At 46.4% G+C, this 15,370-nt stretch overlaps 1 protein-coding gene across 1 annotated transcript in view; it reads right to left on the bottom strand.

Annotated features, from left to right (window-relative positions):
- Positions 1–15,370, bottom strand: part of LOC306927173 (contactin-associated protein-like 2) — a gene marked incomplete at both ends in the record, with an annotated part of 144,694 nt that overhangs the window by 95,085 nt on the left and 34,239 nt on the right. The window contains 4 exons of the mRNA XM_079506858.1: positions 8,150–8,334; positions 11,428–11,578; positions 11,853–11,905; positions 13,094–13,241. Coding sequence (XP_079362984.1) covers positions 8,150–8,334; positions 11,428–11,578; positions 11,853–11,905; positions 13,094–13,241 — 537 coding nt within the window. The remainder of the gene's footprint in view (positions 1–8,149; positions 8,335–11,427; positions 11,579–11,852; positions 11,906–13,093; positions 13,242–15,370) is intronic.

The following is a 15,370-nucleotide window of genomic DNA, read 5'->3' on the forward strand; positions in this document are numbered from 1 at the left end:
TCCAGGTGACTAAAATGTGACTAAAACTAAATTAAAACGTTTCAAGAGACCATGACTAAAACTAAAATAGAAATTTGCTGCCAAAAACAACAACCATGTGGCACCCCCATATCTTCAAAGTCTGATCGGACCCTGCAAACCATGCCAACAATGCAGGGAAGCTGGATGAACATTCACTAAAAATAACCAGGACAACGATGCACACGTCCCGGACTCTTCTCCCTTCTGGCTCAAAAACTATCTGGAATGCACTTCCCATAATAATCAGAAATGCAGACTCACTCCCAATCCTCCGCCGTAGTCTGAAAACTCACCTCTTCAGATTCCATATTAGCCCTAGCCTCGACAACCTTACAGGCGTATGCAAAGGCTCAACTTATGTAACTTAGATAGCATTGTATGTAGACACTATATAGACGCCTTAAGAGACGACGTCACACTGATAAGAAACAGCATGCGCACGCATAAGGGCTGCAGAAGAACACCACCTCTCATAAGATGCAATGGAAAAGTTCTAACTGCACTCACGTGTAAAAAATTAGGATTAGGATTTTTATTGTGATCTCTCGCCCTTGAAATATATAGTCCTTGGTTTCTGTTGTGTTTGAACAATAATAGCAATTCAAAACAGTCGCATGCAATGTGAGCTTGTATATCAGCTGTTCTCTGATCTCCTAGGGTGCATCTCACTAGCCAACTCACAAGAGGAGGTTGAATGGACTGAAACCAGCGCTCCCCAAAACAACAGGTTTGGAGATCTGTTGGGAATTGATTACATGAAACAGTCACCCGTGCGCCCAGTCCCAATGTTTGTAAACAAATAATTGGTCTATAGTGTCATTATATAGATATTCCACGGTTAGGTTCTTAGCATACGTATGATTCTTGATGAGTATTTTCATTTATTTGATGCATTACCATGTTTTTGTTCTTTCTTACTGTAAATCGCTCTGGATTAAGAGTGTCTGTTAAATGACTAAATTGTGAATTGTAATCGCAATAATTTGAGATAACCCGATAACCCTTTTGCATAATTGACATAATCGTTTCCACGTTAGATTTTCCAAAAATAGTGGAAACAGCCGATCTACAAGCTCAAAACGCATCATGACGTGACGCGTTTTGAGCTTGTAGATCTGCCGTATCCACCATTCATATGAAGTATAAAGCTATGAAATTAGGTAAGTTACGTGTCATATCTGCCCCATACGTGCGCCTTCTGTTTACCGAGCCTAAAGGCCAAGCAAAACGTAATTTGTATTATTTCATTAGTGTTCCCATGTTCAACGGCAAAAAATGATTCGCAATTATTTGTGTGACAATGTAATGGTCAAGTAGAAACTGTAATGGTGAGTTGGTGACGGCCCTAACACTGTTTACTGTAGGCCTATATAGGCCACGGACGGTGAATGGGCTCGCTGAGACAGAAGGTTAGCTATAGCTGTGCATGTTTAACTCATTTAGGCCTGACCTCAAAATTTTAAAAGAAATCTTCTAAATCCTCCAGTTTTCTGAAATAAATATTTTCACGATTTAAAAAAAAATAGCAGACCTACAAGCTCGTAGCGCGCCACTCGGTGGCACGCTATGAGCTTGTAGATCATAGCGTGCCACCGATCTTTTTCAATAGCTAAATTATAATAATGTTTAAAACACCAAAAGGGGTTCCCGCCCAGAATGGGTTAACAGTGGTGGAACAATAACTACATGTATTTACTTAAGTACTGTACTTTTTTGTTGGTTTTTTGAAGTACCATTTTGAGGTATTTGTACTTTACTTCAGTATTTCAAATTATTTATTTTTTTACTTTTACTGTCCTAAACCTACAGTATAGAGCCATGTCCATCTTCCTCTATTGGACCAACCCCATCTCGGCAAAATAGCATGGGATTGCAATTCCGTACATACACGACTATGGAAAACACCAAAATCTGTACTGTATTACAGTATTGCACGACTACTGTTTTGACCTCGACGCAGGCGTGGCTTTCAGTAGTACAGAAGTGGCATTTCACAGTGGCTTGGTCGGGCTGGGTGAGTTCAGGTTTGACATTAGTGTTCTGTCCAAATCGGGTTACAACTCGGACGGGGCTGAGTCGGCCCTACCCAACTTCGCAACGCTTGACACGGCAACTTGCGGGCCGCTCAGTGGTGTCTCCCGTGGCTCAAGTCTGGTAGAGAAGGCGCCCCTCCGTCATTGTCTATGGGGAGGATTTCAGTGTACTACAGAATTTGGGGTTTTCTAGGTGTGTATGTATATTTGTGCTTGTGCTATTTCACCGTGTTTGGGTGAGACCGGGTAGATTGGACGATATAGGACAGCTATCCAGAACTGGAAAAAAAGTGATGTGACTGTTAGTGGCAGCCATTTCCATTCAGACAATGTTTGCACACTCATCTAATATCCCCTTACTGTACTATATGTGCCCACGGAAACAGCTATATTATAACACATTAACCTTCTCCTTCCTGAAGCCTGTTGGTGAAAATGGACACCGCCTCTCTCCACTGCCCTATACTAAATGAAGGCCTAACTCTTGTCCCAGTTTACTTCAACAAACCAGGTCTGTTTATACACGCAATGAGGCTACCAACTATGACCTAGACTTTGTGTGTGTCTTCATAAAAATGCTGACATCATTGGAGGTGACACGGCCGGGGAGAGAGTCCAGTCAACATATTTTTTGGGGCTCGATTGTTGGACTTTAGAGCAGTGGTTCTCAACCAGTGGTCCAGGGACCACCCGGGGTCCATGAGGGGGTTCCAGCTTGTTTTTTTTATCCCACGATTTTGTAACCCATTTTTCACCCCTGTGTCAATTATCTAATGTGATCCTGGGCTCTGCACACCCTCCGCCAACCTAGTCCCTATATATGGGGGACATGGGGAGAGCAACGGACTTGAACTCATGCTTCCTTCATGCCCAAGTTGCTCCTTTACACCTGACAGGGGGGAGTTACCTGGTTGGATGTAGCGCACCCAGGACCCAGGCGACAGCACTACCAACTGTGCCACCGTGCCCCCCAGCTTGATTTTTAATTCAGTTGTATTCAGATCAAATGGACCCTAGATCTTCAACTATCGATTAATGGTGCAGATCTGATGCCAGTACGAGACACATTTGGAAAAAAATGGAAACACAATTTGAGCTTATTTGCAGGGTTTGGAAGAGTAACACCAGGGCTCCACCGGGCGCGTCAGCGTCGCGTCTCCGTCACCGTCAGGGAATGTTCCCTTTTTAATCAATGAAGGGTGGCTCCACTGCCCGCGTTGCGTTGCTTTGACGGAGACGCGACGCGTGCATTAAAATTGAACCGGTGCGTTTTTGACGCACGCGACGGAGACGCAACGTGTCCGGTGGAGCCCTGGCGTAAGGCTGAGACAGTGAGTATCCCAGCCCTGCTATTAAGTTCACAGCAGTCCTTCAGTCTATTTGACTATATATTATATTATTATTTAACTATTTAATCGTGCATTTCCAGTCAGTGTATAGGCCTACTATCACTACTATCACTCAAAATCCCCATACATGGGGAAAGTCCCCATATATGGTGCCCAGGTCTCGTGACATCACGTGACATCATCAGGGAAAGGATCCCTGATGTCATAGTAAATGCAACCTGCTGTCGCCCATATATAGAGATCCCTGATGTCATCAATATTAGTATATGGATATATATAATATATAATGTCAGAACCTGTTCTGACATTCCATATGTTGATCCTTCCCCATCCATCCTTCCTCTTCGATGTCTCCCTCTTGACCGATACCTGTCAATTTAAACTCTAGACGGGGCCTGCCCAAAGTTATTAGAGCAGCCGCGCCCGGCAGCCGGCGAAAACTAGAGTTCTCAACAGGCCCGGAAATTAAGGCTCGGCCACCCTTAGATCTCCATATATGGAGCTGACCTGTTCTAACATTACATATGTTGATCTGACCTCATCAAACTCTGTACACTCCATACACGCTCCATATATGGCCAGTGCACGCGACCTCGCCCTAGCATCTCGCCCTCAGGTGTCTTACTGGTAATACAACTATGGAAGGTATTTTATCATGTGGATACTGGGAGAAATATTTTGCTAGCCTACCTTGCTCTCGTTTCCATTGTATCGCTAAATAGTCCAAAGCGTTCATATTTTGAACGAGAGGCGGATGAGAAGTCAGAAATGAAGCGCTTAGTATATCCATCAGATCAAAACCACAGAGAGCGCCCTAGATTAGCAGATACGAGGCAGTCTTTCTGCCGCGCTAACAGGCTATAGTGAACGGGACCCTAACATGAATGAAGAGCAAAGCGTACGGTGGCCTTTGAGTCCCACTCAAAAATAAAAAAAGGAAAAAAAATCTGAATATTATTCTCTCATCTGATATCATTGACACACGTGTACACACATCATTGCAACCCGTCGGTTGGATTCCCAGTAGGACGTGTGGACACGTCGGATGGACGGAACCTGTTAAGAGTGCCAAATCTCCTGGCACTCAACATGTGCCTCATGGACATCATTGCCAAGACAAGACACCCCCCTAGAAGCATTTTGAAAAGTCTGCAGGTAATCTATCAATGCCTGGAGCACATACAAATATGGCCAGCTGTCCAGAGTGAAGTCTGGGAGACTAACACTGTAGGCTGGGAGGATGAACACACCAGACTAGGGTTCATGTGGTTCAGGAGCTCTGCTGCATGTCGTGGGTTGGTGGAAAGTAACATTTACAAGTACAAGTACATTTACAAGTACTGTGTTTTCTACTTTATTTAGTTTATTTCCCCCCCGATTTCCAATACTTTTACTTCTACTCCACTACATCTCATTGGCAATATAGGTCTATTGTACTTTTACTCCACTACAAATATTTGAAAACTGTAGTTACTAGTTAGTTTGTAGATTTTGATTAATATTACAGAACACACATTAACCACTTCAGCTCTATATACATTTCGACCATTTGAAAAAGTAGATCTGCTATTTTCTAAAGATTTATGAGTGGCAGTATGGATACTTCTTCTAAAAGATGTGAGTACTATACCAGCCCTGTTCTATTGCATCAAAGCTCCCCAGCATCTGGTGGCTTCCTCACAGTGAAGAGTACAGACTACACTGACTGTCTCTCACACGTATTCTCCACCTCCTGTAGTGCTACTCTGGGAGACAGAAATGTACTGCTGGCACACACACACACACACACACACACACACACGCACACGCGCACGCACACGCACACGCGCACGCACACGCGCACACAAACACACCCATCTATCGCACACCATCTGCCTTCTTCTGCGTTGCTTTCCACAGACAGACCCCGAACGTTCTGAAAGCTTTGATAGAAACCTGGCACCGTGAAGCAGCTTGTTTTTGTTTTTGTTTATCCCTTTTTTTTAATGCCAGACTGAATTTTGTGCAGAAGCAGGTGTAGCTGTAAAACAGTGACAGGGCTAATATATACAGCTCCTGATCGAGTGAAAGCTGCAATAACACCAACGTTATCAGACATCCTATCAAAGCCATGTGTATTTGTGTATTGCCTCACTGAAGGATGCTGAGCTCATCAGCCTGACATGCATGTTTTAACCCATTTAGGCCTGACACAAATTTTAAAAATGTCTTGTCAGTTTTCTGAAATACCTATAAGTTTCTATATCAGTGGTGCTCAATATTTCATGTCAAGGACCCCCAGAATTATCTGTAATTGGCCACCGACCCCCATCTGAAAATATGTTCTTCCAGGGGCAGGGACCCTCCCAGGAGCAAAGATTTGAGTTAAAAACGTTCACTCTGAAAGAATACATAAGATTTGCGCCACATTTTCACGATTTTTCAAAAATAGCAGACCTACAAGTTCATAGCGCGGCACCGAGTGCCGCGCTATGAGCTTGTAGATCTGCTATTTTTCAACAGCTAAAGCATAGCATAATGCTTAAAACACCAAAAGGGGTTCCCGCCCCGAAATGGGTTAACCTAACAGACGGCAGGTCAGCTCCTCAATGACATTCCAATCTCCACTCATCACAATGTGCTCCTGAGGTATACTACTGTAATCTCCAAAGGAAGGAAGCACGCACGACTCCAATTTGTCTCCATCTCCTTGATCATTTTTCCCGGGTGCACGGTCAGGAAAGACACTTTTAAACCAGAGAATACCAGCACTCACGGAACTGTCCTTTTAAGGCAGTGGTTCCCAAAGTGGGGTCCGGGGACCCCCAGGGGTCCTTGAGGGAGTTCGAGGGGGTCCCCAGCTAATTGATAGTTTGGAACCAAATGGACCCTTATGTGTCTGTAACTCAAGAGAGTGTACTCTCAGAGTTAAATTACGTTTGATTTTACAATAATGTATTGGGGTCCCAGAGATAGAAATGCCATTAAATAGGGGCCGTAGCCTAATTCAGGTCAAACTGGGGTCCCTAGAGCCGTACAAATCTTCTCTAATGGGGGTCCTTGGCATGTATTTTCAAACGGGGGGTCGGCAGGCTGACGAGTATCATGTTGGGGGTCCTTGGGAACCACTACTTTAAGGCACTTTGTTTCATTTCATTATATAGGTATAGGTATAGGTATAGGTATAGGTGCTGCAAACAGACAGCACGACGACGAACGCGTTTCAGCGTGTAGCCTTCGTCAGCGTTGTGTCACTCACTGTAATCTCTAACTCTAAACTTCTAAAGTCTCCGTAGAGCACCGAAGTCTGACGTCATTTGCGAGGGAGGGGAGCGAGGATTTCATGGAAGTTAAGAAAGGTCTTGTGACTTCATCGTTAGACGTATAGTACAGTATTTTATGACAACATGAAGGTCATTAAAAACAAGAACCACTAGTGTTTCACTTTCTGGTTTCTGGCAGCTGAGAGGGAGGCAGAGTAGACAGCCATTACCTGCGTGCTTGCATGTGCGTGCACGCGTGCATTCATGTGTGTGTTTGGGCATGCAGTGACGCTTCACTCGTCTCAGTAATTACTAACGAAGGGCAAACACAACGAGACCCCAGGCATGGTTGCTTTGCTGTGGCACGCACGCGCACACGCACACACACACACACACACACACACACACACACACACACACACACACACACACAGATGTTAGACAGCTAACTGCACGCACGTTAGACAGCTAACTGCTAATTGTAATTGTTGCAATTTACGAGCTGTGTTTGCACGTCTTACTTGATCATAAAGCTGGATTAATGCTCTTTAATCAAATCTCGTAATCTCGTGAACGGCATACATATGGATTAAAATAGCTATTCACGAGTGTGATGATCGGGGATCATATCATTATTATGAATATTATTGTTGTGAGATATTATGAATATGTATGGGCATATTTATATTTACCAGAGTTCTCACATTGTTATCGGCTACAAAGTACCAGGGTGGGGGGAGTGGTTGCCTGTGTGTTTTCCCTAATCCTCCGCAGGTGGACTAATTGATGATTGACACCTAGAGAGGCTGGCCCGTCTGTCAGGGAGTGATCGGCCCTGACTGGCTGTCGGTCTAGAGTGGGAGTGTCTGTCAGGGAGTGATCGGCCCTGACTGGCTGTCGGTCTAGAGTGGGAGTGTCTGTCAGGGAGTGATCAGCCCTGACTGGCTGTCGGTCTAGAGTGGGAGTGCTCCTGATCATGGCTCTCCCTACTCACCTATACTGTATCAGTCAGTCTGTTCCTGGAAGGCGGTGGGGAGACAGTCCGGAATCCTCTCTCTCCCAGCCGCCACACTGACTGTGTACTTTTGTGCAAAGCCAAACGTTATACGTATTCCCTTCGGAAAGGAATACGTTTTCTCTTCAGTTTGTAATGTTAATTTGTGTCTGTTTGCTACGTATCCTTTTCTTTTGAGTTCGATCTATATATTCTGTAAAACGTTCTATTTCATTATTTAATTCTAAAAAATTATAAATTAATTTATTAATATTCTGTAAATAAATATTCGCATTTTGAAGCTGGTTTCCTCTCAATCCATTAAATGTTACACTTAATTACCCCTAGACACATTGGGTTGTAACAACGAGATATCTCGAGGTTGGCATTGATTGTGTTAACTTAATGGCAATATGACCGCGGTCTGCATATATGGTTATGCCTCGCAGGCTACTCAGCTCAAGTCCAGATCCGGACCTTCCGTATGCCCTGCAGTCCAGATCCACTCACCTCATAGTCCAGGTCCAGGTGGTCGAACTCTCCGTTGGTCCTGAAGTGCTGTGTGTGCGCATCGAGCGTGAAGTTGACGTTGCGTCGGTATCGTTCCATCACCACCGAGTGCCAGTGGGCGTCGTCCAACAGGCTGCCTGTCATCACGGAGGTGTGGCCTAGGATGGAGCCGTGCTGGTTACTGCCTGTTGACGGACCAATGAGGAAAGAGGGTGGGGGAGTTACTGCCTGTCAATCAGCAGTGAGTCACACATTCAGCGACACCCAATTTGAATGTTATATCCGCCGATAATCACCAGTATGTTCTTATCAGACCATGCAATGTAACCAGTATGGACATTTCCTACATACTGCCTATACCGTGAGCAGGCGACTAGGAAACACGGAAGTGAAATGACTGCCGTCGAAGCAAAGATAAGGTGAAACTGCGCTATACAACAACTTTGCTTTATGTTTACTTACGAGGCCGGTTAAATGGTAAATGGTGCATTTATATAGCGCCCTTGTCCAAGGCGCTTTACATAGATTGTGCATTACCCATTCACACACACATTCACACACCGATGGCAGCGGAAAACCATGCAAGGCACCAACCAGCACATCAGGAGCAATTAGGGGTTCAGTGTCTTGCTCAAGGACACTTCGACACTAACTCTGGGGGAGCCCGGGTTTGAACTGGCAACCTTGCGGTTTCCATCCAGCCACTCTGAGCCACCGCCGCCCGACTGAGGTTAAGACTGAGGATAGGGTTAGAGTTGGGGTTAGATTTAGGGTTATTAATTGGGTTACCACTAGGCTTTAACTTTCGTTGGCGCCAAAAACATGAAAGCCTGGAGGAACGCATTGGCCGCTCTGGGCTAGAAGTGGGAGGAGTCAACCCTTCCGGAGTCAATATGTTAAGAACCCACAGGTTCTTATATAGTACCCATAGTGCATGCATACACCTTCCCTAATGATTATATCTGGTTTCAGTATTTATTTATGGTGTATTGTCTCTATTATTAAGGTTATTGTAGCAGTCAATTTATATTGGGGGTCGGTAGGGGGTCCCGAAACATTGCCAAAGCATTTCCAGGGGTCCCCGGCCCAAAACGTTGAGAACCCCTGTGTTAAATGTCCATACTGGCTCCATCGCATGGTCTTGATAAAGGCTGATGACGGAGATTAAATCATCTGATAACATCCAAAACCGCTATTCACTACGAGAGTGATGTGCATGGTTTTTGCCACAAACTGACATAAGCAAAACGAAGGAGTACACAGAAGAGACATGGTGAATAGTATTGATGATGGTCTGAGGGCCCAAACGACTGCTCAGTGACTGTGTGACCTTTCTTTTTTTCACCGTATCACGTTTTGCACTTTTTAAGTAAGGACATTTTTTGCATCCAAACTCTTCCTTCAGTGTGCGAGCCTCTTCTTCTTGCTGGTAATATTAGTGCCGATATTATTCCCAAGTGTTTAAATATTATAATTTGCACGTGTTTCAGAACTGGTGCGTGTTTCGTGCACCTCAGTTCACATGGATGTTACGCCTGTTTTACAGAGCCCAAATTGCTAAATACAAATTGCAAAGCTGTGGCTCAATTGTGATCAATTGATATCAACTGTGGATAAATTAACTTAATTGTACAGTATTGGGTGTGTGTGTGTGTGTGTGTGTGTGTGTGTGTGTGTGTGTGTGTGTGTGTGTGTGTGTGTGTGTGTGTGTGTGTGTGTGTGTGTGTGTGCTCCTCACCCATGTTGATAGAGAGCAGTAGTCTGGCCTTGTGCAGTTCCAGGGTGATGTGTGTGTGCGTGCGCTCCTCACCCAGGTTGATAGACAGCAGCAGTAGTGTGTGTGTGCGTGCGCTCCTCACCCAGGTTGATAGACAGCAGTAGTAGTGTGTGTGTGCGCGCTCCTCACCCAGGTTGATAGACAGCAGCATTAGTGTGTGTGTGCGTGCACTCCTCACCCAGGTTGATAGACAGCAGTAGTAGTGTGTGTGTGCGTGCGTGCGCTCCTCACCCAGGTTGATAGACAGCAGTAGTCTGGCCTTGTGCAGCTCCAGGGTGATGTGTGTGTGTGTGTGTGCGTGCGCTCCTCACCCAGGTTGATAGACAGCAGTAGTGTGTGGGTGCGTGCGCTCCTCACCCAGGTTGATAGACAGCAGTAGTAGTGTGTGTGTGTGTGCGTGCGCTCCTCACCCAGGTTGTTAGACAGCAGTAGTAGTGTGTGTGTGTGCGTGCGCTCCTCACCCAGGTTGATAGACAGCAGTAGTCTGGCCTTGTGCAGCTCCAGGGTGATGTAGTGTGTGTGTGTGTGTGTGTGTGTGTGTGTGTGTGTGCGTGCGCTCCTCACCCAGGTTGATAGACAGCAGTAGTAGTGTGTGTGTGTGTGTGTGTGCACTCCTCACCCAGGTTGATAGACAGCAGTAGTCTGGCCTTGTGCAGCTCCAGGGTGATGTAGTATGTGTGTGTGTGCGTGCGCTCCTCACCCAGGTTGATACTAGACAGCAGTAGTAGTGTGTGTGTGCGTGCGTGCGCTCCTCACCCAGGTTGATAGACAGCAGTAATCTGGACTTGTGCAGCTCCAGGGTGATGTAGTGTGTGTGTGTGTGCGTGCGCTCCTCACCCAGGTTGATAGACAGCAGTAGTAGTGTGTGTGTGCGTGCGCTCCTCACCCAGGTTGATAGACAGCAGTAGTGTGTGTGTGCGTGCGCTCCTCACCCAGGTTGATAGACAGCAGTAGTCTGGCCTTGTGCAGCTCCAGGGTGATGTAGTGTGTGTGTGCGTGCGCTCCTCACCCAGGTTGATAGACAGCAGTAGTAGTGTGTGTGTGTGTGCGTGCGCTCCTCACCCAGGTTGATAGACAGCAGTAGTCTGGCCTTGTGCAGCTCCAGGGTGATGTAGTGTGTGTGTGCGTGCGCTCCTCACCCAGGTTGATAGACAGCAGTAGTAGTGTGTGTGTGTGCGTGCGCTCCTCACCCAGGTTGATAGACAGCAGTAGTCTGGCCTTGTGCAGCTCCAGGGTGATGTAGTGTGTGTGTGCGTGCGCTCCTCACCCAGGTTGATAGACAGCAGTAGTAGTGTGTGTGTGTGTGTGCGCTCCTCACCCAGGTTGATAGACAGCAGTAGTCTGGCCTTGTGCAGCTCCAGGGTGATGTAGTGTGTGTGTGTGTGTGTGCGTGCGCTCCTCACCCAGGTTGATAGACAGCAGTAGTAGTGTGTGTGTGCGTGCGCTCCTCACCCAGGTTGATAGACAGCAGTAGTAGTGTGTGTGTGTGTGCGCTCCTCACCCAGGTTGATAGACAGCAGTAGTCTGGCCTTGTGCAGCTCCAGGGTGATGTAGTCGCCCTGCTGACCTTCTCCGTGAAGGATCACTCCGTCGCTCTCCGACGTCTTGAACTTCAGAGAGATCACGTCCTTAACGATCTTCATCTTCTTCACCTGCACGACAAAACGGTTAAAAAAAAGGTCAGTTTGTTACATAAACGTAACAGTTCCATAAATGTAACAAACTTCACTGTAAAACGTATATGAATAGATGTTGCTAAATGTTTCATGTTGGATCTGAAATTATCTCTAATTATCGTCCTACTTAATTATGTCCGTTCTGATGATTAAATGAGTGTCTCCTGAAATAATTAGACCGTTTTTGTTTCATCTCATAATTAGAACACGAGACCAGACCACTTGTCAAACACCATAGCAACAGCCGTACCTTGAAACGATACGAGATCACTCCCTGTCCGTCAAAGTTGATCACGTTAGACCCTGAGAGAGAGAGAGAGAGAGAGAGGGAGAGGGAGAGAGAGAGAGAGAGAGAGAGAGAGAGAGAGAGAGAGAGAGAGAGAGAGAGAGTCAGAGTCAGTGTGGGGTCAAAGAGGAGTTAACGGGCAATCATGGGCACGGTATTTTTCCCGTAAACCTTAAGTTTAGCGGGCATATATAGTAATATACGGTAATATAAAGGTGTGATGGTACAATTCGGGAGTTTGTTGGAAAGTTTAACGTGAGTTTCCTGTAATATACACATCCGTATTCCAAGCTTTGTGCGCAGTGCACGGCACGTCATTTCAGCAAAAGCTGAGGAATGTGCGGTTATTTGCCACCTTTTAAATCCCCCCACTGGAGCCAAGGTAAGGCAGCTGCCATAGCTTGCCATACCTAATTGACACCAATTGAAAGATTAGTAAAAACCTATTTTACTAATCTTTCAAGACCCACAAATTATTTTCTTCTATGACGATGCACTTTTGGTGTGAAGAATTAAGAGCCTTGTGCTCCAGACATCACAACAGATCATTCTGGTGCAATAAAAAGCATCAGTCGCATCTCAGCTACGACGGTTCAGAGTTACCAATGACACTTAGCTGAAATATGCTAATCTGAATAACACGAGTTATTACTTAAGCATGCAGTGCACGCATACACACAGATATGGTAAAATGGCACGCACGCACGCACCCACGCACGCACGCACGCACGCACGCACGCACGCACGCACGCACGCACGCACGCACGCACAGGCACACCCACGTGTACGCACACACACACACACACACACACACACACACACACACACACACACACACACACACACACACACACACACACAGAGAAACAACGTAATCATATAAGCTCTACCCACGGTGGTAATTGCGTCCCTTGAATGAAAGTGTGTCGTGACACCAGTAATTTATCCGGACATTGTTATCAAAATCAATTTGGCAGCTTTTAATAGGATGGTAGTTGGAGAGGCTGGAAGAGTCAGTTCACTGAGTTTACTGAGAGAGAGAGAGAGAGAGAGAGAGAGAGAGAGAGAGAGAGAGAGAGAAGAGAGAGAGAGAGAGTTGGGGACAGACAGACAGAAAGACACTCCAGTGTGTGTGTGCGTGTGCGTGTGCGTGTGTGTGTGTGTGCGCGCGTGCGTGCGTGCGTGCGTGCGTGTACTACACTCACAGTAGTAACATCCATAGACCTCTACTCTCAGTCCGATCCGGCCCTCCTCACTCCAGTCCAGAGGGATCAGCCTGAGGAAGCGAGCCACCAGGGGGCGCCGCAGCTCGTGACGGACAGCACTCTCTGAGTTGGAGTTCCCTGAGAAGGCCTTTAGGGGTGAGAGGCACGCACGCACGCACGCACGCACGCATGCACGCACGCACGCACACACGCACACACACACACACACACACACACACACACACACACACACACGTTACATTTAGAAGGCCTGTGGGGCAGACCAAGAGCATGCTTAGACTGCCGAAGAGTATTATTTTCATCCCTTACAATGTTTTAAATGATGAATATCAACTGTTGACCTGAGGCGGTTTAGAGTCCCTATATTATATTTTTTTAAAACAGACTAAAGAACTATTTTGTACCAGTCTGTCTGTTTCTGTGATTTTTTCCCCGTAATGTCTGTCGTTTGACGTCATGTATACGCAAAGCAAATTTCAGTGCAATAAAGTTGTGTCGTATAGTATCGTATCAGCCGGAGAATGGAGCGGCACAGGGGCGGTATTTCAGTCACTGTCCCTTTAACTGAAAAGAGAGCTGAGCCAGAAGGCAAAGCTCTCTGTCTAGCTCTGTTATGGAATTCAGTTAAAGCTAACATTTACTGTCCCTCATTTAGCCGTGTCATTACTCTCTATATATATATACTCTATATGAACTGGAGAAAGTCCTGCAGGGCCTGAAATGTGGAAAGGCAGCAGGATATGACAACATCTCTCCAGAGTTCATTATACATCTTGGCCCCCGAGCCCTAACCTGGCTGACACAACTCTACACCAGGATCGTACAGACAAACTCGATCCCAAAGAAATGGCGGACAGCAAAAGTAATTGCCATACCAAAACCTGGCAAGGACCACAAATTACCAGCAAGCTACCGCCCAATCTCCCTACTCAGCGTCCCCTTCAAAATCCTGGAACGCCTAATACTACAACGTATTTCTCAAAGAGTAGAGGACATTCTCTGTGTGGATCAGGCAGGTTTCCGCAAGGACCGCAGCACAGGAGAACAAGTACTGGCCCTAACCACCTTCATCGAAAATGGTTTCGAGAACAGACTAAAGACAGGTACTGTGTTTCTTGACCTCACAGCAGCCTATGATACTGTCTGGCACAAAGGCCTCATACTAAAGCTCACAAAGGTGCTCCCTGCTTGGGCAACAGCAATTATCCAAACTCTGCTGACCAACCGGAGGTTCAGAGTCCACCTCGGACAGAACATAAGTGCATGGAGAACACAGCGAAATGGACTCCCGCAAGGCTCAGTTCTAGCTCCAACCCTGTTCAACATCTACACAATGATCTACCAACCACCAAATCCCGCAAATTCATCTACGCTGACGACATCTGTCTGGCATTCCAAGCACCAGACTTCAACCCACTGGAACAAGTGCTCACCGAAGACCTCTCCAAACTGGACCAGTTCTGCAAAACCGAGCCCAGCAAAAACAGTTTCCAGTGTATTCCATCTCCACAATGCTAAAGCTGCCAGAGAACTAGACATCTACCTGAGCGGACTCAAACTAAAGCATGCACCCTATCCAACCTACCTTGGTGTGACCCTCGACAGAACTCTGTCCTTCAAGGAACACCTAAAAGGGACGGCAGCTAAGGTGAAGTCCAGGAACAATCTGCTCTGCAAACCTGCTGGTGCAAAATGGGGGGCGGCAGCCTCCACACTGCGCACCTCAGCACTGGCCCTGTCATACTCTGCAGCAGAATATTGTGCCCCTGTCTGGTCTAGTTCATCACACACACACACACACACACACCAAGTGGACACCCAGCTCAACACCACCATGAGAACCATAACCGGCACTATTCGCTCCACACCACTCCCCTGGCTCCCAGTATTATCAAACATAGCACCCCCACATATCCGGCGAGCAGCAGTCTCTCAAAGGATGTGTGGTATCCAGTGGCTAGGAAAATCAACTCCCAACCAACAGGACCGGGTTTCCAAGGCACCATCTATGTGGTGTATTTTCACACCCAACTAACCCTAAACTCACTAAAGTGGAGAGATAAATGAACACTCTAGACTAAAGCAAACTTGTAGAGTCAACGCATCAGATGATCGGAGAAACGCAGGCAGAGAGAGATTTCCTCGGAGTGTGATGTACCATTTATTTCAATCAAAGACAGAGTCCAGAATGACAAAAACAGCATAGCTTCCCCGTAGGCCTTGGTCGGCCCACGGGAGCTCCCAGCAGACTGACCG

Source organism: Electrona antarctica (assembly GCF_951216825.1).
Source record: "Electrona antarctica genome assembly, chromosome: 1".
Taxonomy (NCBI): domain Eukaryota; kingdom Metazoa; phylum Chordata; class Actinopteri; order Myctophiformes; family Myctophidae; genus Electrona; species Electrona antarctica.